This window comes from Procambarus clarkii, chromosome 30 (assembly GCF_040958095.1).
Source record: "Procambarus clarkii isolate CNS0578487 chromosome 30, FALCON_Pclarkii_2.0, whole genome shotgun sequence".
Taxonomy (NCBI): domain Eukaryota; kingdom Metazoa; phylum Arthropoda; class Malacostraca; order Decapoda; family Cambaridae; genus Procambarus; species Procambarus clarkii.
In genome coordinates, this window is record NC_091179.1 from 12,483,440 (window position 1) to 12,510,939 (window position 27,500).

The 27,500-nt window shown below is 41.1% G+C and overlaps 1 protein-coding gene across 1 annotated transcript in view; it reads left to right on the forward strand.

The window, feature by feature from the left end:
- The window catches only part of LOC123747744 (protein sax-3), a 287,736-nt gene that overhangs the window by 123,590 nt on the left and 136,646 nt on the right, over positions 1 to 27,500 (forward strand). The window contains exons 5-7 of the mRNA XM_069333656.1: positions 10,909 to 11,175; positions 11,725 to 12,210; positions 27,263 to 27,500. The exon at positions 27,263 to 27,500 is cut by the window's right edge and continues 319 nt beyond it. Coding sequence (XP_069189757.1) covers positions 10,909 to 11,175; positions 11,725 to 12,210; positions 27,263 to 27,500 — 991 coding nt within the window. The remainder of the gene's footprint in view (positions 1 to 10,908; positions 11,176 to 11,724; positions 12,211 to 27,262) is intronic.

Sequence of the window (27,500 nt, forward strand, 5' to 3'; positions counted from 1 at the left end):
GATCGCAGCACTCCGAGATCTGCTCAGTCAGTGACTGATCGCAGCACTCCGAGATCTGCTCCGTCAGTGACTGATCGCAGCACTCCGAGATCTGCTCCGTCAGTGACTGATCGCAGCACTCCGAGATCTGCTCAGTCAGTGACTGATCACAGCACTCCGAGATCTGCTCCATCAGTGACTGATCACAGCACTCCGAGATCTGCTCAGTCAGTGACTGATCACAGCACTCCGAAATCTGCTCAGTCAGTGACTGATCACAGTACTCCGAGATCTGCTCCGTCAGTGACTGATCACAGCACTCCGAGATCTGCTCAGTCAGTGACTGATCACAGCACTCCGAGATCTGCTCCGTCAAATACTGACCTTCTCCAGGTTGTAACCCCACAACTGTCGGCTAGTTCCTGGTACCTATTTACCGCATGGTGAATACTACGTGTGACACAGCGTAGAACACAGCGTTGAACACAGTACTGGACACAGCGACGGCCACAGCGTTGCATACATCAACAACAACAACAACGTGAAACACTGTGTGTGTGTGTGTGTGTGTGTGTGTGTGTGTGTGTGTGTGTGTGTGTGTGTGTGTGTGTGTGTGTGTGTGTGTGTGTGTGTGTGAGGATCCTGTAACATAACCCCCAAGTAACAGAGGGCCCCCACCCCCCCTGAAGTTGTCGTAAAATGCTTGATGGAAACTTCTGAGATCATTCTAAGTTGTGTAACTTGAGAAGACTTGAGCTAAGTCTGTCTACGCAACTTCTCCGACACCACTCCACTATATTACTCTCGCTACAAGCCCACACACCACCCCACTACCCGCGGGTCCTCCCTGTGTAGGAGCCTGTGAAGGACACCACGCCCTTGGGATAACTACTTCAGGAGCGTGGAACCTGGTAAAGGCGTTGAAGTGGGTCTTACTGAACCATCGTCCGTAGAAAAAGATTGCCTTAAAACACTTGTTTGAGACTTCGCCTAGTTCTCAACACGTTTAACACATGTTAAACTCGCCAAACGCCAAAAAATGGGCAATGGGGCAAATTTGACGCAGTGGGTGAAATTGAACGCTCCACCGTCAACAGGGATAAGGGAAGTATCCCCAAGTACAGGGACAAGGAGCCTTCGCATGCAGGGATCAACTGAAAATGGAGACAGGAAAGAAAACTTGCGTATTCCCTAAAGATGAAGACAGACAGTCATCGCTATAGGTGGAAATTGCAGAAGCACCACAAGTGGACGTATATCATCTTCTGCTATTGAGGACGAGAAGAACACTATTACAAGAACGAGTGACTGGCCACTCTTATTGATATCAAGAAATCTCGCGTGCTATAAATTTCCAGAAGTATTTTGAGAGCTCGAAAAAAAGGAAAAAATGACGTTCCAAGTCAAAAATAAATGCATAAATCACGAAGGTATGACTATCTAAAATCACAGTGACTAAAATATTGTCTCTGCTTCCTCACGCTGAAATTGACTGTCAGATGACTGGATAACTTATCTCTGTATTAAGGCAATATGAATGAACGGTAGATGGGCTGCTTATCTCTTAATTGTATATTTTTTTGCCTAAATTAAACCAATGATAAACATGTACATAAAGGTCCCACATATATAAATATTTATACATATATTATCAGTAATACTTATAATGTCGTCCTGGATTTAGGGAATACTCACACTACATACAACATTTGCGTAATATCTGGGTTATTCATACGCGCTGTAATCTTACCTAATGCACTAGTAATACACCTGGATTTAGGAGCAATGTATTCCTATGTAACATGCACTCAGTATGACCTTAATTTACAGATTTGTCGATAATACAATACTTCGTATTAATTAAACACATATTAGCAGAATAATATTTAATGTAAGTGAGCAAGGTAAGCTTTTGAACGATGAGTGAATTTAATATCAGTAGAGACCTTGGTCAAGATATTTAATTATTAGGTCATGACAGAAAATCAAGTTTGTCGAATAATAATAATGTGAAAACATATAACCACTGTGGGGAAATTACACAGGAAATGCTTGAACTTTTCCGTGTTGAAATAGACAGAGAAATATTCAAGAATTTTCTGTTTTAATTCTTGCTTCCTGAAAATTTTCAATTGAATGAGATTTTCAATTGATTTCAATTGATCCGTGCTTTTGTGGTTAGCATTTTATTACACACACACACACACACACACACACACACACACACACACACACACACACACACACACACACACACACACACACTGTATGTGTGTGCTTGGTGGCTGAGTGGACAGCACTAAGGGATTCGGAGTCCTAGGGACTGGGGATCGATCCCCTGCGATGGCGTAAGCAAAAGGGCAATTTCTTTGACCCTGATGATCTGTTCACCTAGAAGTAAATAGGTACCTGGGAGTTAGACAGCTGTTACGGGCTGCTTCCTGAAGGTGTGTGTGTGTGTGTGTGTGAAAAAATGTTGATTGATTAACAGTTGAGAGGGGGGCCGAAAGAGCCAGAGTTCAACCTCCGGAAGCATAGATGAATACAACTAGGTGAATACAATCACAGATATACACGCACACATATTTAGTGAATATTATCTGTCTATTCAAAGAAGGTGGTCTGACGCTCGGGGAAACTCTCGAAGAAAACCTCACGAAACTTTGCAGTTATTGATTTGGGTTACAGGCTGTACATAGGGTGATCGAATTCGAGCCCCATATGTACCTCAATGACACGAATTTTAAAAACTTCACTATTTTTCAATCCAGTTTATTAAATGTTAATTAGGATTTAAGTTTGTGAAGGTAGGTGGATTTTCTCATTGACGTATATCACGTCAGTAGGATTTTCTGTGTGTGTGTGTGTTGGTGATGGTAGTACTGGAAGGATAAGAAGAGAGAGGGGGGTAGGGAAGATTGGGAAAGAGAAGGGGGAGTGGAGAAAGAGGTAAGAGAGAGACCCAGCCGGGTACCCCTCCTAATAAATATATATGAGAGAGAATACCTGTTTTGTTTGAAATTGGGAGCCAGAGGCTATGGGCTAGCCTCACCAAATTCTGCCGGGTTATTTTTTATAATACAGCTTGTCATAATAGCTCGGCTCCTGTTCCGAATGCTGGTGACTGTTAAAATATGACATGTGGGTTTGATTGTCACCAGAGAGTTATTAGAGCTTTGACAGCTTGTATCGACGTTAATAACCTTGCTTGAATGTTGCTTGAATGTTGCTCGAACATCTTTTGCCCATCGGAGGAGAGAGAGAGAACAGGAAGGAGGGAGTGACGGAGTGATGAATGTACAGAAGGGGAGCGGAGAAGAGAGGCAGAGAGAGAATTGGATGGAGGGGAAATAGAGAGGCAATTGGAATGGGAGGAAGTAGAGAGACAGAATGATACGTGGGCACAGCCAGGTAGCGCTTCTACTATCTCTCTCTCTCTCTCTCTCTCTCTCTCTCTCTCTCTCTCTCTCTCTCTCTCTCTCTCTCTCTCTCTCTCTCTCTCTCTCTCTCTCTCTCTCTCTCTCTCTCACACACTCTGATTACAAAATTGTAATAAAGATACTATAGTTTATTACGGTTTTGTGTGTAGGTAAGTATAGGATAGGTTTGGTCAGGTGTTTTACTTAAGCTAGGAATTGTTTGTATTTGCAGTACGGGGCTAGAGCGTTTTGCCGCCCCCCCCCCCCCAAATTGCCCTTAAGCTAGGCTCCTTAAAGTAGCATTTCCTCAGGCCATGTTCATTCCATTCAGCGGCCGACCCCCCATAAACGCATTCATCCAATTTTGACGCATTGCACATTAAAATAGTTTTCTCAAATATAATTTAAAATTATTATTTAATTTAGTTCTATGTGTAAATTAGGTGTAGGTCAGGTTAGGTATAATATTTAGATTCTGTTGGCCATTACTTACATTTGACGTATGTTGGGCAGGCATTTACCGGGCTGCGATTCGAATAGAAGTCGTCAACAAATCACTATTCGAGAAATATTCGATCAGCAGTTTTGAGCCGTTTGTAAGCCACGTTTAATTTATAAACAATGGGGGTTATGTGGCTGGATTAATGAGCATTTGACATTTGTTGATGAGGACGGGGCTGGAATTTGCAGTGCAGGGGTGAAGAGTTTAGAGAAGAATGATTTGATCATTGAAAGTAAACGAATCACTCTTTAAAGGAAAGTTCCAATTCAATCAGTTGTGAATCGTCTATAAAGTGTTAATCACTGATAAACAGGAGGAGGCGGCGAGTGGATTAACGAGCAGTTGACAAATGTTTTTGGAGTTCGGACTCAATTATTTATAATTAATGTAAGTAGTTGAAGAGTTTTAAAAGGAGCGCTTCGAATACAGGAATAAATGGGGACGGCTACTTCAATGAGTGGATTTGGGACATTAATTTTGAGGACGTGTGGATACACGATTCTAAACCTGTCAACTACAGTCTGATTCGCTGTACTTCTGTCAGTTCGCTTCTGTTTGAAGCTGTAACTCGAGCCGTGCTTGATTCACTCTTGGTACTAAATGAATATGCATCTAAATACACCCAAGACACCGTAAGCTAAAGGCCAACCGTACATAACAAATTACATGTATTTAAAATGTATAAAATGTATAAGATCCGTATATACCTCATTTCGTAATATTCGATAGTAAGGGATGGGGAATTTTTTTTTCACACACTGAATAACAGTTGATAAGAAAGACACATAACTTTCTTTCTCCTTAAGCAAAATGTTAAGGTTCATTTCGCATTTCCGAGTCCTCACCTGATTCCTTTAGTGATTTCTTGAGGTTAATTACGTCTGTGTCATGCCAAGTTGAAGTCAGATATTGGGGGAGTTTAAATCCTTATTTATATTCAATTTTCTATAGGCACTGTCGCTTTTGAGGATGGATTGTGGATTATTATCTGAATTGAATTCGTTTAAGGTTCTGATTTTTAATTACACATATTGATGAGACATTCGCCATGAACCCATTAAATTAAAATAGGTTGTTACTCAGCTCATTGGAGCGTACCTGTGAAAAATTTGTTTTATTTGAGTGCCAATTAAGCGTTGTTTAACCTTTTAGTGTAATTGATATTGAAATCGGCTCATATATAGTTCATGCAGACTGTGTTGATGTTGCTAGTCGAATATGTTTGTTTTTTTCCTTAAATGACGCTTGAGCTCTTATAAAAACGCTTACTGTGCAAATATTATTTACTTCGCAATTTCGTCAAGGCAATCCGGATTGTGAGCTCATTTCACTTCCCGGATAATTCAGATATTACCTTGTAGAACAGTCTGGCATTTTATATGCAGGAACGATCTCAATCCCCAGAGTGCAAACACGAATATTTTAAATTCTCCTTCTGTCCCCTTGTCCACCCGTAACAAGGATTTCAATACGCATCCCGGATTTCGATATCCACAATGCCCAACAGGGTCCAGAAATCCCTCACTTCCCCAACTTCACAGTGGTGAGAGGACCCAAGCTGGAATTACGATACGCTCGTGTTCGGAGGTAAGTAAAGATGACGCTTCCCACAAAGTCACTGTATCGGTTCTCCATTGGAGGCCATACTGTGATGCCTGGTGGAATAAATAGGCTGGAAAGGGTGAGAAAAATGTGTGGAAGTATTGGACTTGGAGTTTTTTTCTCTCTGTCTCTCACTGTCTCTCTCTGTCTATCTCTCTCTCTCTCTATCTCTCTCTCTCTCTCTCTCTCTCTCTCTCTCTCTCTCTCTCTCTCTCTCTCTCTCTCTCTCTCTCTCTCTCTCTCTCTCTCTCTCTCTCTCTCTCTCTCTCTCTCTCTCTCTCTCTTGATTAATAAAGGAAACACAAACACAAAAGGATGGTTAAATCCCCACTCATGTGTGGCCAAATATTCTTCTTATTGCTAGATTATATCTAGCAGTTGATAAGGAAGGAACCGTGGCCATTCTTTACCTAGAGTTTAGTAAAGATTGTTGATGTTGTGTCTCATGAAAGACTCACTTGAACGTAAAACTCATAGATTTTTTAGGGGGGGGGGGAGATAAACCTAATTTGGATTAGGGTATGGAAATTAAGCCCGAGTTGAGAACTGGTGTATGTGGCATGTCCAAAGGCTCTGTCCTGAGACCTACGTTGTTTATTATATATCTTAAGGATTTAGGTTCAGCACTCTGCATCTTCGTTTGCATATTTACAGAAGATATAACAATTTAAATGAAAATAAATTCAGAAGACTCCAAAACGTGTTACGAAATTACTTGAAAAAAAGGTTTTAAATTTGACGAAAGTTTGGAAGATGCCGAAGGATGGCTAGCCGGATTATTTCAAGCATAATTTAGACATATCTAAAAATATGCTTAATATTAATAGAGCGAAGCTGCCTCGCGCAGAACAATTGACTTATACAGTTTCCTTAATCTAATGTCTTTATTTTCAACCACTTGATCCGACGAATATTAGAATATTTAGTCGTCATCTTCATCTTCTCACCAATTTCTTGTGTGAGACTGATAGGAGAAGAGATTTCATTCTAGGTTATCATATGTACTTTCTCCCAGTTACCATTTCTCTCTGTGGGAACCGACCTGTGAGATTTATATTTAATTTATATGAATTTATATAGAATTTATATTTACGTAAATTTATATATTTCGATAGCAATTGGTATGATGTTAAGTGGATTATATTTCTGCAATAATCTCATAAATTGATCCTTACACATTAGGGGGGGGGTGTTATATTAAATTTATATTGCTGAAGGCCATAGATACATTCTTCAACTACCTACCTGTACTATCTCCAACCACTTCCCTTGTCTGTCCACCCCATCCTTTTCCTTTCTTCCTTCCTTCCTTCCTTCCTTCCTTCCTTCCTTCCTTCCTTCCTTCCTTCCTTCCTTCCTTCCTTCCTTCCTTCCCATCTCTCAGACAAAAGATCCCAACTAGCAATGTTTTTTCTCTCCCATTTCCTTCCATTAGTACTGACATTCACAATGTCAGAAACTGAGAATATACTTGGAAACTTTATTTTATTAAACTAACTCACTCAGAAGCCAAGTTAATAAGGGGGTGATAATTATGATTAAGAAACAAAGTGTTCTTAATCACAGTGATGGCTTAAATAGGTAGCCTGGGAGGTATTTCAATTGATTTTAACTCATTTAAGCAATTTACTTTGCCTTCTTACTTGAGATTGATCGACGGACTGCGGGGGACCCACTATTCTAATGTTTTGAAATTGGAATGCTAAAATGACATTCTATCCTTAAAACATTAGCCAAATACTCTTCACTCTACCTCCCGTTTTCCGAAGTGAAAATTCAAGACACATTTCACATAACTCCATATGCCATCCTCAGGCTACGATCGTTCAAGCAGCGGCGGTATCCTCTGTGCACATGTTTAAGTTGGTAAAGTTTGAACGATAAAAGAAAAATGTAGTCACATATCAATATAAATTGCAGTTTAAATAGTTATAGACCTGGAATAGGTTATGTTAGGAGTTTAGGTTATGTTAGTCATTAATTGTATTTACAATAAGTGGGCGAAACATTTAAGAGAGGTGTTCTTCGAACATCGCACGTGAGCAAGGAACTGCTCGAGCAGATTTCGAGCTCAAGCTTATCGTAAAACGTGCATCTCATCCTCTGAACATTAACCAAGTGCATGTATTCTTCATGTATTCATACCCACATTCATCCACAACACCAAACTAAACCTGCAACAAAATCACAATAACATAATATATCTGGGGAGGTGAGGGGTGACCCAGGACGCCAGTTCGAGCCCACTGCCTTGCCCCAGAGACTTTCTACCTAACAAAGCTCCATTATCATACACTAAAGTCAAAATATAATAATACTAATAATAATATGCGAAAAAATGTCATTTCGGTTAATTTAACATCGTAAACAAATTAGGACGTATATGAGCCTTTAAAGATGACGGCATCTTAGGCAAACAAGACACGAGGAATGGACTGCCCAAAGGAAAACATTGAGCTACTCTTGCCCGAGCTATCAATCTTTAATCACCCAATTACTCTTACGGCCAATTTACGTAGAGGTGATTATTGCTTGCCTCTCCATGCTCTGGTTGGGTAATGGGTGGTTAATAATGACTGGTAGGTGATGCCTGGTAATGAATGATTGGTTGGTGGTAGGTGATGGGGAGTGGTAGATTAGGTTTGGTGGATGGGGAGTGGTAGATTAGGTTTGGTGGATGGGGAGTGGTAGATTAGGTTTGGTGGATGGGGAGTGGTAGATTAGGTTTGGTGGATGGGTGGTGGTGGTGGTAGATGATCCCCACACACACACACACACACACACACACACACACACACACACACACACACACACACACACACACACGCACACACTTGCCACAGTAGAGGGGGACCACGAGCCTCAGCCACACGCTGCCGGAGTTAAAAAATCAATCGAGTGGAAATTGACTAATAGATATTGGACGTCTGTCACAGTCTGTCCTCGGAATAGAAATTCCTCCCTGTCTATCGCAATGTAGGTGGTTGACAGGAGGCTGTTGAGAGCCGAGCTGTATATGTGTGTAAAGCTAAGAATTGTGTATATATATATATATATGTCGTACCTAGTAGCCAGAACGCACTTCTCAGCCTACTATGCAAGGCCCGATTTGCCTAATAAGCCAAGTTTTCCAGAATTAATATATTTTCTCTAATTTTTTTCTCATGAAATGATAAAGCTACCCATTTCATTTTGTATGAAGTCAATTTTTTTTATTGGAGTTAAAATTAACGTAGATATATGACCGAACCTAACCAACCCTACCTAACCTAACCTAACCTATCTTTATAGGTTAGGTTAGGTTAGGTAGCCGAAAATGTTAGGTTAGGTTAGGTTAGGTAGGTTAGGTAGTCGAAAAACAATTAATTCATGAAAACTTGGCTTATTAGGCAAATCGGGCCTTGCATAGTAGGCTGAGAAGTGAGTTCTGGCTACTAGGTACGACATATATATATATATATATATATATATATATATATATATATATATATATATATATATATATATATATATATATATATATATAATTATTAGTGTCCTGTGTCTCTGTATCTCCTGTTTAATTGTAATTTTATTTTTATTTTTTCTCATTCTGTTTATTTTATTTGGAGTTTTACCCATTTTTGCGTTTCTGTTTACATTTGTCATTTGAGTTTTTCTTTAGTTCTAGCTTTTTCTCTCAGATTTCCGACGTTCCTTTACTCTATATTCCTTCCTCCTTCTCTTCCTCTAATTCCTCCTCCAAACCACCTTCATTCTTTGTCTTTGTTTCTCACATCACGACTCTAATGGATAATATCATCTTACCTATTGCAAGGTAATTCCCAGGGATGGATGGTGGTCGGTCTCTCTCTCTCTCTCTCTCTCTCTCTCTCTCTCTCTCTCTCTCTCTCTCTCTCTCTCTCTCTCTCTCTCTCTCTCTCTCTCTCTCTCTCTCTCTCTCTCTCTCTCTCTCTCTCTCTCTCTCTCTCTCTCTTTTTGCCTTTTTTTCTCTAGGATAAAATGCCCTGTTTTCTAATGTGTCCAAAAGTTTCCTCCCTCGTCTGTCTGTAGTCACGGCTACGGAAAAGCGCCTCATATTTCTATACTGTGAAGTGATTTCATCTTGTCTTTTTCAGAAAAAGGTTATTTCACCAAATCTTTCTCTCCTTATTCTTCCCTTCTTTCCCTTCTTCACTATGTGTCTCTGCCTCCCACTTATTCTCTCCATCTTGTCTTCAGTTGCAATACCGCTGTTCTCATAATTTAGCGGATTTTTTCTTCAAATGTTTAGGGTAAACAGTATTTTTTTTTCTTAAACGACCTAGTCAGTCCGTTAATCGATGTTTTGCACGCTAACCTATAATTATCTCCCTCTCTGAGTTTCTCCGGAACTGTTCTCTCTCCATCGACCATTATGAAGAGGATATATATATATATATATATATATATATATATATATATATATATATATATATATATATATATATATATATATATATATATATATATATATATATATATATATATATATATATATATATATATATATATATATAAACCTCGTTTCTCGGGGGGTGTATATACTTAATAAGAGTTTATTCTTAGTCCTGGACTATGTGGACTATGTTCAGGATTAAAGTGTTCTTGCTGGCTGGTCAGTAAGGTATTGTGGTGGCCCTAATAATCCTCCAAGATTGATTGATTGATAAAAGGTGGCACGGGCATGAATAGCCCGTAAGTTGTGGCCCTTTTGAGCCATTACCAGTATCAATAGATGATACTGGAGATCTGTGGAGGTGCGACGGCACCCTGCGTGACGGGAGATGTCTCCCGTCAAATCCTCCAAGAGGTTGACAGGCCTTATATAACCCCCAGTAGCTAGACCTTGACTGTGCGAGGCCGGAGTCCTCCTCCCTCTATTGCTCCAGGTGAGGCCACTCATCTACTCCATTTTTCACGAGTCCGGATCGATGTCCGGCTAACCATCCCATTTACCATTCCGTTCACCGCCTCTTCCGGCATCAGTAGTCACCTTGGATTCTTCTACTACCCCGCCCCAACCCTCCCCTCCCAGCACCTCTGTGATCACCAGGGCTTGTTGCTGTGTATCTTTATGACACTTGTATCTATTTCTTTGTCGATCGATTGACCTTTATTATTAAGTTTATGTTAGTGTGTCTCTCATTTTCTCTCTCCACTAACGCTTACGCGCGCTAGAATAGACTTGGAGCTGGGATATATATATATCTCCTCTTATCTCAGCAATCAGTTTTGTTATTATATTCATTTCCAAGAAGTTCACTTTCGAACTGGCTTGAGGCGTTCATTCCATAATTACCATGTGTCCTGAGGTGCTACTAAGCGCTCTTGAAAGCACGATCTAACCCTGATGCATCTCTCTCTCTCTCTCTCTCTCCCCGACAGTTCGGCCGTTCTTCGTGCGACTGCCGAGCGACGTAGCCAGCGTCACGGGCGGGGAAGCGACGTTCCGATGCCGCGTCGGAGGCTCGCCGCGTCCCCACGTCCTCTGGAGACGCCATGATGGACGTATGCCCGTGGGGCGCGCGCGTCTGGACGCCGACTCCTCCCTCAGGATCAGCGCCCTGACGGTGGAGGACGCCGGAGTGTACATCTGCCAGGCGGAGAACACAGTAGCCACCGTCGTCGCCAACGCCACGCTTACCATCTACGGTGAGTGTAGATCACGCCCCTGTCAGCTCCTTCTTCATCACTGTGCAGTGTAGAAAATGGGGTAGAAAGTAAACTTTATAGAACATAGGCGGGAAGGAAATGTTGATCTGACCACACACTAGAAGGTGAAGGGACGACGACGTTTCGGTCCGTCCTGGACCATTCTCAAGTCGATGACAAGAATACTTTAGCCACGTTATCGTGACTCATCGCCTGCACAAGGGAAGGTAATTTTCAGGGGGAAAGCGCCAAGCCATTACGACTATAAAACACTGGGATTTATAGTCGTAATATGGTAATATAGTCGTAATATTTTCTGCCTATTTTAGAAAATGGTTAGAAAACAAATTTTATAGAAAATAGGTAGCAAGTTAATATTATAGAAAATGGGTAGACAGTAAACATTATAGAAAATGGGTAGACATTAACTATTATAGAAAATGGGTAGACATTAACTATTATAGAAAATGGGTAGACAGTAAATACTATAGAAAATGGGAAGAAAGCCAATATTACACCATTAATCTAGAAATACTGTTACTTCGACAGATCCTCCGCAGTTGGTCTCCGGCCCGGTGGATACAGCCGTCATCCTCAACACTACAGTGCGCTTACCCTGCTACGGGAGGGGCACGCCCCCGCCCACGCCCGTCTGGACCCACTCCTCCCTGCCACAGCAGCCGGTGGGCGCGGGGTGGGCGGGGGAGAACGCCCACGTGGGCGAGGACGGAACGCTGGTGCTGACGCCCGTACGCCAGGCACAGGGCGGCACGTGGACCTGTTCTCTGGTGAGCGAGGCCGGCGCCGCCCACGCCCGTGCTTGGCTCACCGTGGTCGCCGCCCGCTACACCCCGCCGCCCATCATTAGCGTGCCGCCCGCCAATCAGACTCTGCCCGCCCGCACCCACGCCACCTTAAACTGCCGCGCCCGGGGCCCGCCCACGCCCACAATCACGTGGTACCGCGGGGCGGCGCCCGTGAGGACGGATGGGAAGAGAATATCCGCCAGCAAGGATGGTGACCTTACTATTACAAGTAAGTGTACCCGCTCACTGTATCTTGGCTAGTGTACCCGCCCACACTCTCTCTCTCTCTCTCTCTCTCTCTCTCTCTCTCTCTCTCTCTCTCTCTCTCTCTCTCTCTCTCTCTCTCTCTCTCTCTCTCTCTCTCTCTCTCTCTCTCTCTCTCTCTCTCTCTCTCTCTCTCTCTCTCTCTCTCTCTCTCTCTCTATCTCTCTCTCTCTCTCTCTCTCTCTCACCCCACGAGCCGGGGGTGAGAGAGATTGACACCTCTGGACTTGCAGCCCCGAACGCTTCACAAGTTTCGGACAAGCGGGACGTTTTTCTCCACTCCTGTTAGACGCTACTGCGTTGGCCGGCGCTTGGGGACCTGTGATGTCTGAGTTATTTCCCTTGTTAGTGTTTGTGGTGGTGCTGGTGTTTGTGGGGGGTGGTGTTTGTGGGGGTAGTGTTTGTTTGGAGTTGAAGTCTACCTGTTCAGTTAAGGTTGTGATATGACAGGAGACAATGACTGATTCTACTTATTCCTCCCCTGCTCCACACCCTCTCTTTAGTTGTGTATACTTCACCCTTCCTCTTCTTCGTTATCCCTCCCTTATCTCTTCCTCTTCTTCATCGCCCCTCCCTTCTCACTTACCTTTTCCTTCCATCTTCTATCTCGTTTCTCATTTTCTTTCAAATTCTGTCTCTCCCATCCCTCTCAATCCCATATCCACCATACTCTTGATCCCTTCCTCATTCTCTTGTATCTCTCTCTCTCTCTCTCTCTCTCTCTCTCTCTCTCTCTCTCTCTCTCTCTCTCTCTCTCTCTCTCTCTCTCTCTCTCTCTCTCTCTCTCTCTCTCTCTCTCTCTCTCTCTCTCTCTCTCTCACACACAACTCCCCTGCCAGATTATCCATAAACAAACACTACGAACAAATAACAAATACAGAAGATTCTAATTTTCCTAAAACATTGCCCCGTTGTGTTTTAAGTCCCGGCCTTGATTTTGGCGTCCAGTTCTACAATTTGGCGAGGATTTGATAGATTTGGCGATTAAATCCCTTAATTGACTGACCATTTAGAGGGGTGGAGGGGCTTCGGAATCCTGGATTGATATGCGCATTCATGCGTAAGGGAGAGTGCATGCTTGAGGGAGAGTGCATGCTTGGGGAAGAGTGCATGCTTGATGGTGAGTGAATGCTTGAGGGAGAGTGCATGCTTGGGGTAGAGTGCATGCTTGATGGTGAGTGCATGCTTGGGGGACAGTGTATGCTTGGGGAAGAGTGCATGATTGAGGGAGAGTGCATGCTTGATGGTGAGTGTATGCTTGAGGGAGAGTGCATGCTTGATGGTGAGTGTATGCTTGAGGGAGAGTGCATGCTTGGGGAAGAGTGCATGCTTGAGGGAGAGTGCATGCTTGAGGGGAGAGTGCATGCTTGAGGGAGAGTGCATGATTGAGGGGAGAGTGCATGCTTGAGGGAGAGTGCATGCTTGAGGGGAGAGTGCATGCTTGAGGGAGAGTGCATGCTTGAGGGGAGAGTGCATGCTTGAGGGAGAGTGCATGCTTGGGGAAGAGTGCATGCTTGAGGGAGAGTGCATGCAAGAGGGGAGAGTGCATGCTTGAGGGAGAGTGCATGCTTGAGGGGAGAGTGCATGCTTGAGGGAGAGTGCATGCTTGAGGGGAGAGTGCATGCTTGAGGGAGAGTGCATGCAAGAGGGAGAGGAATACATGCTTGAGGGAGAGTACATTCACATTGAAGGAGAATGCTCTCATCAGAGTGCATTCATGGATAAGAATGAGTGCATGCTGAATATTTTTCTTCTGCCATACCTATAATTTACAGCTTTTACATCTTTTCATTATAAGATTCGAATATTTTAGTCCAGTTTCTAAAACTATATATCCATAATGGTGGCTTAGAGATTACTCCTAAATAATATTATTATATCAACCCAATTATATGTAATAATTAACATGAATGAAAAGATATAAGATATTTGATAAAAATGCACGATTTAAACAAATTCAAACTAGAATGCAGTTTTAATAAGAAGAAATTCTACTCCTCACCCGCATCCTCGGGATTGGGGGTGAGGAGTATATATATCTATATATATATATATATATATATATATATATATATATATATATATATATATATATATATATATATATATATATATATATATATATATATATATATACACTGAGGAGCACATCTGTCTCTCACCTCTAGGCTCTACTAAGGAGGCAGGTGTAACAGGTGAGAATGATTATGGTGCCAGAGATGGAAGTTAGGATATATCGCTTGAACCCCAGGGAGGGATGGGAGATGGGATAGAACAGAGGAGACAGGTAATGGTGGTGGAAGAGATGGAAGAGGTTGGGTGATGATGAAAGGGAAAGGTGGAGGAAGGCAACAATCGAGGGTTTCATAGGAAAGGTGGAAAGAAGAGGAGTAGAAACAAGAGCTTGATGGATTGTGGAGTGAATCTCTCTCTCTCTCTTTTCTCTTTTTCTCTCTCTCCCTCTCTCTCTCAACCATTTCACCGCACTGTTCCCTTTTCTTCATTATTTTCCCTGGTTACTGCTCTTCCCCATCACCCTCCCTCTCTCCTTCCCCCCCTCCTCCCCCCCATCTCTCTCATCCAATAAAACTTGTATCTGGGTGGAAACAAGTGAAGGGTTATTAACTCTCTACCGTGATAGAAGCTGATGAACGTGATTACAGGCCTCACGGATTTACCGCTAGCCAGGGGGCGTTCCTGCTCTTCTCCGGACCATCTCCCATTTTGTTTATAAATTCTTGAACGTTCTAGATATGTACGTTCTAGATATGTTTGCTCAAGAAAAAAACAATTGTATAAGCGATTTAGTGCAAGGTGTGTTGTATTGTATTGTGTGTGTATATATATATATATATATATATATATATATATATATATATATATATATATATATATATATATATATATATATATATATATATATATATATGCAAGGACTGTACCTCAGGGTACAGTCCTTGCACCACTGCTTTTCCTTATTCTCATATCAGATATAGACAAACATACAAGGCACAGTTTTGTGTCATCCTTTGCAGATGACACAAAAATCCCCATGCAAATTACCTCTGATGAAGACATTGAAAAACTACAAGCAGATATTAATAATGTTTTCGATTGGGCAGCAGAAAATAACATGATGCTTAACAGTGATAAATTCCAGGTACTCAGGTACGGTGAAAATGAGAACCTTAAAAACGATACAGGTTACAAAACACAATCAAATCTGCCCATAGTAGGAAAGCAACATGTAAATAAATTGGGAATAATGATGTCTGACGACCTAACGTTTAAGGAGCATAACCAAGCAAATATCGCATCAGCCAGAAAAATGATAGGGTGGATTACGAGAACTTTCACATCCAGGGATCCCATCACAATGGTTGTACTCTTCAAATCACCTGTGTTGTCCTGTCTTGAGTACTGCTCAGTACTCACTTCCCCCTTCAGAGTAGAAGAGATGGCTGAAATAGAGGGAATACAGAGAACATATACGGCATACATAGTCGCGATAAAGCACCTCAATTATTGGGATCGTCTCAAAGCTCTCCAAATGTACTCACTAGAAAGGAGACGAGAGAGAGATATCAAATAATATACACATGGAAAATACCGGAGGGCCAGGTCCCAAATCTGCACAGTAAAATAACAACATACTGGAGTGAACGATATGGAAGAAAAGGCAGAAGAGAACCAGCGAAGAGCAGAGGTGCCATAGGCACAATCAGAGAACACTGTATAAACATCAGAGGTCCACGGTTGTTCAACACCCTCCCAGCGAGCATAAGAAATATTGCCGGAACAACCGTGGACATCTTCAAGAGAAAACTAGATAGGTTTCTTCAAGGAGTGCCGGACCAACCGGCCTGTGGTGGGTATGTGGGCCTGAGGGCCGCTCCAAGCAACAGCCTGGTGGACCAAACTCTCACAAGTCAAGCCTTGGCCTCGGGCCGGGCTTGGGGGGAGTAGAAGAACTCCCAGAACCCCATCAACCAGGTATCAAGCAGGAAAGCGCGACATACAGCCGCTTGACTCGTCGCTTATCCGAATATCATGTCATATGCGCTTGAAGAAACAACCGAAGTGCGCTTACAAACTCCGGTTCAGTCGTATCATTTATCACACAGCTTTATGATCTGCATAACAGAATAGTACACAGCATTACCGTGAGTTACCGTATAACCGAATAATCTACTACATAATAATAACACTTATCCGCCTCAGCTACCGTATAAGATACCGAATATAAGTAACCGCATAGCAATATAATTGAAATCTCTTTTGATACTGGTAAATGGCTCGAAAGTGCCACCACTTACGGGCTATTCATGCCCGTGCCACCTCTTGGGTGGCGTAATCTTCATCAATCAATCAATCTATAATTGAATGAAACCCGCACTAATTACCGTATATAACCGTGTATCACCGTATAAGTTACCGTATACCCGCATTGCTTTCTCTAAACACACACACACATAACCAGAGGCCGGACGGTGAGGCAGGTCGGAGCCGGATACCCCTCAGAGGGGAACAGATGGGTCTCTTCCCACGTGATGAAGGGAGACGAGGGGTCGGAGGGGAGGGGTGAGGGGAGTCGTGGATGGGAGGGGGGAGGGGGAGAGGTGAAAGGAAGGAATGAACTTTCAGGGGAAAGTGCCAAGCCATTACGATTATATAGTACTTGGGATGAGTTAGGATAAGGATTTGGGATGGGACGGAGGGAAAGGAATGGTGCCCCAACCACTTGGACGGTCGGAGATTGAACGCCGACCTGCGTGTAGCGAGACCGTCGCTCTACCGTCCAGTCCAAATGTAATTGGTGGGATAGGTGAAAGTGAAGTGGAAAATAGAGAGAAGAAAAGAAATGAGGTTTGAATGAAATGGAATGGGGAAGGACAAAACTAAGGGGAAAATAGGGAGGGATGAAGGAAGGAGAGAGAGAGAGAGAGAGAGAGAGAGAGAGAGAGAGAGAGAGAGAGAGAGAGAGAGAGAGAGAGAGAGAGAGAGAGAGAGAGAGAGAGAGAGAGAGAGAGAGAGAGAGAGAGAGACAGACGAGAGAGAGAGAGAGAGAGAGAGAGAGAGAGAGAGAGAGAGAGAGAGAGAGAGAGAGAGAGAGAGAGAGAGAGAGAGAGAGAGAGAGAGAGAGAGAGAGAGAGAGAGAGAGAGAGAGAGAGAGAGAGAGAGAGAGAGAGAGACAGAGAGAGAGAGGGGGGAGGGCGAGAATGGGGACAAGATATAGAAACAGCATAGCGGAAGAAGGAAGGACGCATGAGAAGGGTGAGAAGAGAGATTGGAGGACGTAGAGCCAAATGAAATAAAAGAAGGGAAGGGAAAGGAGAAAGGAGAACAAGTTAAGGGAGACGAACAGATGGACAGGAAAGGGGAACGGAAGACACATTACGAAAATATGAAGTATAGGAGAGGGAGATGCAACTACTATAAAAAAAAAAGTATGGAAAAGAAACGAAAGAAGTCCCCTTCCCCCCTTCCACTTATTCCAGTGGGAGGGAGGGGGACTGCAAGTCCTCTTCTGGACGCAGATATATCGTAGATATGCCACAGGTATATCACATACATGCCACAGATATATCATGGACAACTATCCAAAAGAGACTCGTAGAAAGTATAATTATCGTAGAAACTGATAAATTTCGGGGTACAGAAATGGAAAGAATCGAAAGAGAGAGAGAGAGAGAGAGAGAGAGAAGAGAGAGAGAGAGAGAGAGAGAGAGAGAGAGAGAGAGAGAGAGAGAGAGAGAGAGAGAGAGAGAGAGAGAGAGAGAGAGAGAGAGACAGACAGACAGACAAAAGCGCTAATGAAAAAAAACTTTCAGAACCCCTTAAATACCCGTCTATATAAATGGACGCTGACGGAAGGGGAGGAGCAATGGCCGATAAATAAGAAACTGTAAAAATAAAGAAGATTGCAAGGGAATGTTGACCATAAAGTGGAGAGAGAAGATGGGGACATTAGCGAGAGGGAGCAGATGGTAATGACGACAGGAATTACCGATGGAAGGAGTGTAGAAGAGAGAGAGAGAGAGAGAGAGGGAGAGAGAGAGAGAGAGAGAGAGAGAGAGAGAGAGAGAGAGAGAGAGAGAGAGAGAGAGAGAGAGAGAGAGAGAGAGAGGGAGAGAGAGAGAGAGAGAGAGAGAGAGAGAGAGAGAGAGAGAGAGAGAGAGAGAGAGAGAGAGAGAGAGAGAGAGAGAGAGAATGACAAAAGAAAGATAGTGACAGAGAAAAGATAAAAGAAAGATAGAGTCAGAGAAAAGATAAACAGTTACATAGAGACGAGAAAGACCAGGAAATGAAGAGATCAGAAAAACAGACAAGTTGAAATTGGAGCAGAGAAGAAAATGAAGAAACATTAAGAAGAGAAACAAATAAAATGAAGACGCACAAAAAGAAAACAGAAAAAAGACACATAAAGAAAAAACAGAAGCGAAAAAAAGAGAGAAAAAAACACATAATGACATCAATTCACACTTGGAGAAACAAATACGTCTCCGTGTTTGACATCCGAGTGAGACCCTTCACCAGTGTTCGGTCACGAGTGACATCGTCCACGACAAACGAACGACCGAACGAAAACACGACGAAGAAAACAACACAATTCCCGCTGACCAATCTTTCCGAACTCGGTGGAAAACACACACGAAATCCTCCTAGTTACTTTTAACCGCGAGTTCAATCCCCAGATTTTGATTACAAAAATAAATATATATATATTTTCCAGCTCTGATACACATATATATATATATATATATATATATATATATATATATATATATATATATATATATATATATATATATATATATATATATATATATATATATGTATATATATATATATATATATGTATATTATATATATATATATATATATATATATATATATATATATATATATATATATATATATATATATAGTGAAAAGATGCATTGCACACTCACGCAAGAGATCAATGTCATATTATATAGAGAAATGGCTTGAATACACAAGAGAGAGAGAGAGAGAGAGAGAGAGAGAGAGTGCGAGAGAGAGAGAGAGAGAGAGAGAGAGAGAGAGAGAGAGAGAGAGAGAGAGAGAGAGAGAGAGAGAGAGAGAGAGAGAGAGAGAGAGAGAGAGAGAGAGAGATCCCTAAGGGCCAAGTAACAGCACCCATAACTCCACTTCACAAACTCCCCTTCGTTAAACATGGCCAGACGACTCCAGTCTGGTCACTTTCCCATCACAGGGTCAATGAGCGCATTTATAGTTGTTTACGAAGCTGTTTTGTCAGTCGTGTGGGAATTGCAACTGCTTTGCATCCTTGGTAAACAAGGCTGCAGTAGGATTATTCTGCCACAAACAACAACACAGCTACAGCAGGATTATTCTGCAAGCGTCACAGACACATACAATGAGTTCTACCAAAACCTTATACGTATACATTCTACCACATTGTATGAGACACACATTACAACAACGATTTGCATTCATACTGATACATATGAATACACACACACACATATAACTTGACCTAATTTACGTACGTCTACGACACACGCACTTGTAAATAGGACTTCATTTGAATACAACGCATCTCCATATCACCCCTTTCTTCCCTTCGGACCTTCCCCCTCGGTCCTGACTCCGTTCTCACTGTCAAGTGAACTGCTATAACACTGAGATTGACTGTCATAACATGAACAGGAACAATGCACAGCTGCAGCGCTGACTGTCACACTCACATGCTCGTACACACTCACACACACACACACACACACACACACACACACACACACACACACACACACACACACACACACACACACACACACACACACACACACATACAAACTCACACACACGTAGAAACTTGGAACTTGGTAGAATTGAAACTTGGTGGTAAACTTGGGCATAGTTATTTCATCGACTCACCTCACTTTGTGGGACTACGGGAGCAACACAAATGCGAACAATTTGTTTTGTTCGCATTTGTGGTAATCTTAATTACCTGTGTGTTACCTGTTAAGGATGAGATACCGGTGAACCGGTAGAGAGTGGAGAGAGGTACAGGGGAACAGGAGAGACAGAATGAGACCAAGGGGGAAGATCAGGTGATAGTGTGATTGCATGGGGAAGAGAATATACAGAAAATGGTGTAGAAATAGAGATGCAGAGAGATGGAAATGGAAATCAGAGGCACCTACTGCAATTGGAAAATCACACGAATTTAAAGATGGAATTGGTGCAGTTCAGTGGGGAGGCTTAAAGATAATAGGAAACGGAATTGGGAATGTGAAGTAATTGTTCTCTGTGACATTGAGAGAGGGAGAGAGGCGGATATGTAGAGATAGATAGCAGAGATAACACGAGGAGAGTAGAGAGAGAAAATAAATTGTTTAGGAGCTAAGAGATTGAAAATTAACAGATAGTTGGAGAGTGATGGCGAGAAAGATGAACAGATAAATGTTGAGAAATATGGTGTCAGAAAAGATAGTATATATATATATATATATATATATATATATATATATATATATATATATATATATATATATATATATATATATATATATTATTCTTGAAAACATATGTTGTTAAATATGACCGAAAAGGTAAGATTAATAATTCAAACTCGAATTTTCTCAATATTTCTTATGTTTCTTTTCACTGTCGATGGTAATTGAAAAATCCTTTGTGTCTCCAGACACAAAGCAGAATGCCTTGAAGGAAACCATCGCCGTCTATGCCTTCAAATGCCCATTTGGGGACTGTATGCCCCAAAGAACTCAGTACATAGGCAAGACCACAACGTCTCTTTCCAGGCGATTAAAAATGCATAAACAACAAGGCTCCATAAAGGAACATATAATCTCCTCTCACAACCAGACCATCACCAGAGAAATCTTAACAAACAACACAGAAATCATCGATAGATACAGCGATAGCAGGAGGCTCGACATCTGCGAGGCACTACACATCAAAAAGTCAACACCAGCAATCAACAGCCAATTAATGCACAACTATATTCTACCCACTTCAAGACTCTGAACCAATATAGTTGCATCAAGAGAATATATGGGCCAATAGGCTCTCTGCAGTTACTTCCATTCTTATGTTCTCATATCCAATTTATACCCATAGTTTCGTGTTCTGTCTTGTGTTTGTCACAAGTTTGTTCACCTCATCCAAAACTGTTGCACCATATCACCTCACCCACGAGTATAATGCGAGTATAAGTATGGACGAATTTGTGTGTTTACAGGTTACAGTTGTATGTGTAAACTAAAGTATTTGAAAATGTAATAAGTTATTACGAAACGCGTTCAGGCGTCGCGTCAGATTAGAAATAAAAAGGAATTATGGAGAATAGATTTTTCAATTAGCATCGACAGTGAAAAGAAACAGAATAAATATTGAGAAAATTCGTGTTAGAATTATTAATCTTACCTTTTCGGTCATATTTACCAATATATATATATATATATATATATATATATATATATATATATATATATATATATATATATATATATATATATATATATATATATATATATATATATATTATATATATATATATATATATATATATATATATATATATATTAAACTCTCTCAGCTAACACCCTTTTTACCAAGCCCTCTCTTTCACAAATTTCGGATCCCGTTACTCAACCTATTCTCCAATACTGAGGTCTCTCCCTGTTAATATCTCCAATCTTTTATTAACATTACTCCTCCCTATTAGCCTATCTCCCAAGTACTCAAGATCCCTCTCTCCCTACTCAATCTCTTTCGCTTTACCGAAAGCGAAAGAGATTGATCCATCCTTCCTTAAACACCTCTCATACACTCTCCCCTTCCCATTTACGAGGCCCCTTAACTCCTTTACTCAAGGCCCCTTAACCTCTTTACTCAAGGCCCCTTAACCTCTTTACTCAAGGCCCTTCTACTTTATCGAACTTCCTTCTTCTTTAATATTCCACTTTCTCTTGTAGCCCCCCCCCCCCACCACTTACCTGCTAATAATCTTTTCTAAAATAAACCACTTTCTCTGATAATATTGCTCCTCGCTCTACTCTAACACCTCACGTCGTCTTTACTACCACTAATTTCTCCTGCATTATACCCTTACTTGCACTTCCTCTCCTGACTCTCAGCATCTCTACTAGTAACCTACCCCACTTCGCCGAACCCCCCCCCCCCCCTTTGCTATCCTTCTTTGGTACTGCTTGCTGCTATCCTGCTTTGGTCCTTCAGTACTTTGATATATATCTGTCTGAAGGGTAATATCTTATTATACTGGTCTGTACCACAGCGTGTCCTCTGTCTCTCGCAGGAAACTGCCCTAAATATATACACATATATATATATATATGTGTGTGTGTATATCACGAAAATAAACACGTGATTAAAAATGTGACAATGTCAGACCACGGAGGAAAAATGAAACAGGAATTTCCTTAAGTACTTTCGTATATTAATACATCTTCAGATGGAGTGAAGTTGTATTAATATACGAAAGTACTTAAGGAAATTCCTGTTTCATTTTTCCTCCGTGGTCTGACATTGTCATATATATATATATATATATATATATATATATATATATATATATATATATATATATATATATATATATATATATATATATATATATATATATATATATATATATATATATATATATTTATATATCTTTTGCCCGGTATCTAAGTCGAGTTTAATCCTATTGTCAAACGGGATTTGCTCTCCCGTTGCTCCTCTCAGGATGGCCTAAACATTCCTTAGTAAACAGGATTTAAATCTTTTTACGGTTTCCAGTCGGCTTAGAATTTTTTCTTCACCAGAAACGAATTTACTATTGGTTTTTACGGTAGTGCCATGTGTGTATTGTATTTAATTATTATTACTTTTTATGAATGTTTTTGCTATTTTTAGCTATGTTACCTTATTGGTCCTTGTGGAGTTTACTTGAGGAATTTTTCACCAAGTTGTACCCTATACAGTACCCAATACAGAACCTAATACAGTGCCTAATGCAATACCATATTTTCCCCAAAGATGTACATGTCATCTTATACAGTAATATATTATGTTGTTTAAAATTGGATAATCTTATACCCTAGTTAGTTATACTATCCAATGATAATTTTCATTATCCAACAATAAATACTCGTATTGAATTAGAGATTCTATTATTCAAAGAATTGTTGTACAGTCGCAGATCATCTAATCAAAACGTTGATCAACTAATTTAACCATGCCGGGTCTGAACCACTAGTGGATAGTAATGTCTAGGGATAAATTACTCAATGTAATAGTGGTTCGTTCTTTCTAATAGGAGATTTTCTCCAACAGTACTAGTCCTATTTGTCCGTAGATCGTTTAATATTAAAGCAAACTTTCGTATAAATTAGCAAAATGATCTGTCAGTAGTAAATTATCTTTAGTTCTTAATTAATGGTCTTTTCCGATAGAAAATCCCGTCACACCTCATTGCTCTGCCTCGCCAAATGGTAGAATGATATACAGAATTTTTTCTGTATAATAATAATAATAATAATAATAATAATAATAATAATAATAATAATAATAATAATAATAATAAGAAGAAGAAGAAGAAGAAGAAGAAGAAGGAAAATAATAACACTTGTATAAATTTTACTTATATAAATATGATTAATTTTCTTTCATTTGATACACAATAATGTGGAGAAAGGGTAGATAGGTATTGCACATTATATAAAGTCTCTACAGCACAGAGCGTTTCAGGCACAGTACTCATCTACGGCAGCCATTCTAAACTCTCTACTATCTACTGTCCTCTACACAATTTTTCCAATCAACACGTAGCTTTCTTTTGCACTACGCACCAGGCTATTTGACTTGTCTGAAGTTTGCAATATCAGAGGCTATCCTAACTTGCAAATCGTCTCCACAAATCCAGTTATATGGAAGTTGTGTGATCAAGGCTATCTCCTGCCAATGCATACTTAATCAGGGTTTCCTCCGCAGCTGCATATTGGCTTGCATATTGTTAAAACCGAGCCTCCTGGTAGATTAAACAAGTTTTTAATGAGTTTTCCCCGTGTTGCAGAATACCTATTTTTTTTGTTTTTGGTTTTGCATGATGGCAGAAAAATTGGGTAGATATTTTGTTTATATATTTCATAAACGTTTTGGGGTTTTTTGTCTCACTTTAGAGATATGTTTGGTTAAATTCCCCTCACTCACTCACCTCACGACTAGCTCCCTCTCATTTCAATTATTGTTTTCTCTCATTCCCCTCCCGTTACTTCATTTTTCTTGGTTCCACCCACGCTCTACTCCCCATTCTCATCACACCATTTACTCTCACCCCTCACTTTCACTTCTCACTCTCACCTCCCCCCTCACTCTCACCGCCACCCAAAAAATATCTTGTCGGCACTTTCTCTCACGAAGCTGGTGTAATTCAACAGATTGCGATATTAAACCAAATCAAACCTCCTTTTGCAGAAGACTGATGTCGTCATCACATATTAAACCAGGATAAACCACCTCCTGGAAAAAAATCGTGTCCATCTCATTTCAGACCAGTTTAACTGTACCTTTCCCCATTTAAACCAGTTTAACTCCCCTTCCCCCCTCCAGCTTCCGTAGTTCCATCTATCACACTCACCTGTCATTCCACACTTGCCTGGCCTCACTCAGTGGGGCACTGAAACATGGTGTCACCCACCTACATGCAGGTGGGTGATCCTCTCAGGGGAGAAGGTGGGTAAACAGTCAGTTCCTTGACCCCCCCATAGGGCTTAAATAGAAATATTTACATTTTTCTTTGTTCGAAGTAATAGTTTTTTGAGATTGAAGGAGTATAATATTTAATTATTGACTCTGGAGAGCTGTAAATGGAATTTGAAAGAGCATGTTTCTTAACGAGAAATATATATATATATATATATATATATATATATATATATATATATATATATATATATATATATATATATATATATATCGCATTACATAAGACATTTAAAAAGTATATTAGAGAGGCATAACGTAAGAGGGAGATAGGGATAGAGGGTGGAAGAAGATGAAGCATAGGAGCAGAAAAGGTAGAAGGAGAAGGAGGAGGAGGAGGAGGAGGAGGGAATGATTATGTAATCAAAACCAGCAATAACTGCACCAGCACAAATATGGTAATGCTCGGAAGTAAAGGGGGAAGAGATTAAAGAGAGACGAGGGGATAAAGCGAACAAAGGGGAAACACGCAGAAGAATGAACGAGGGGAGTAGAGGGAATGGAAGTTAATAGAAAGCAGTTTTTTTGCGTGCTAGCAGTAATTCTAACCCCAGTGGTTAATGCCAGGTTTGTTGGGGTTTGGGGGAAAGAGGTTATTTGCGAAGCAGATAAATATGGTAATGGTAGATACTTTTATTTGAAGCTGTTACTCTGTCACTCTCTCAGAAAAGGAAAGGGAGGAAGGGAGAGAGAGAGAGAGAGAGAGAGAGAGAGAGAGAGAGAGAGAGAGAGAGAGAGAGAGAGAGAGAGAGAGAGAGAGGGAGAGGGAAAGAGAGCGAAGGAGAGAGGAAGTAGAGTGAGAGACACATAAAAAAACAGACATAGCTATATAGGAATACTCCATCCATGATATATATATATATATATATATATATATATATATATATATATATATATATATATATATATATATATATATATATATATATATATTCTCCCTGTCGTTGCCCCCAGAAACCCACTGTTGCCAAACAAATAGTAACACTCACGAACAACACCTCACTATCTTACCCCCCCCTCCCCCTCTACCAGTGTTGCCACATAGTGACCACTCTCCTCTACCCTCTCCCCTTTAAAAACTGGGGTGTCGGAACTTCAATATCGCGCTCCACTGTTGCCAAATCCTGATAACTATCTATAGCTACCTTCCCCCCCCCCTCCCTCCCTCTTCTCCCCTTTTACAAAACAGCAGATATGGGTGGTAGTCTCTGTACCTCTCATCAGTGTAGCCACAGGCACACCAATCTATGTTTTTCCCTTTAAATCGAAATGATACCAAAATCTCAGTTGATTACAAATACTTAACCAGCATTTCAGTAGAACTTTAAATCAGTTTTACAAAAATTATAAATATATATATATATATATATGTCGTACCTAGTAGCCAGAACTCACTTCTCAGCCTACTATTCAAGGCCCGATTTGCCTAATAAGCCAAGTTTTCATGAATTAATATATTTACTATAATTTTTTTCTTATGAAATGATAAAGCTACCCTTTTCACTATGTATGAGGTCAATTTTTTTTTATTGGAGTTAAAATTAACGTAGATATATGACCGAACCTAACCAACCCTACCTAACCTAACCTAACCTATATATATAGGTAAGGTTAGGTTAGGTAGCCAAAAAAAGCTAGGTTAGGTTAGGTTAGGTAGGTTAGGTAGACGAAAAAACATTAATTCATGAAAACTTGGCTTATTAGGCAAATCGGGCCTTGCATAGTAGGCTGAGAAGTGAGTTCTGGCTACTAGGTACGACATATATATATATATATATATATATATATATATATATATATATATATATATATATATATATATATATATATATATATATATACATATATATGATTGATAATGATGAATCCCCTACTCCTCTTCCCACTCCCCTTTTCTTCCCCTCCCCTCTTCTCTCTCTCTCCTTCTCACCCCCCTCCCCCCCCATCTCCCTGGATCCCTTGGCCCAGTTTCTGGCCTTGGCTCCCTCTGGCCAAAAGACAGTGATGCCAGACTCTACAACTCTCTCGAGTGTTGCCACACACACTAATCACTCTTGCATTTTCTGCTTTAAAACAGTGATGCCAGAATCCTTAGCCCTGGTTGACAGTGTTAATTATTATATTTTCTTTAACATAGTGATGCCAGATTGGGTGTACCTGCCACCCCCCCCACCCCCCCCCCCCCACAGTGTTGCCACATGCTGACCCCGTCCTGTCCACTGTCTCTCCCCTCACAGGTCTTCACGAGACGGACAGTGGACGGTACACCTGCCTGGCCGAGTCTCGTTCGGGGTCATCGCAGAGGTCAGCTTCGCTGCTGGTGGTGGGCGGGGATGACCCCCAGGCCGCCCGCAGCTTCCGGAGGGCCCCCACGGCCACCGCCCTGCCCGCCCCGCCCACACGCCCGCGCGTTATTGACCTCAGCAACGTGTCAGTGACGTTAGTGTGGGCGCCGCCCCACTCCACGGGCGAGGC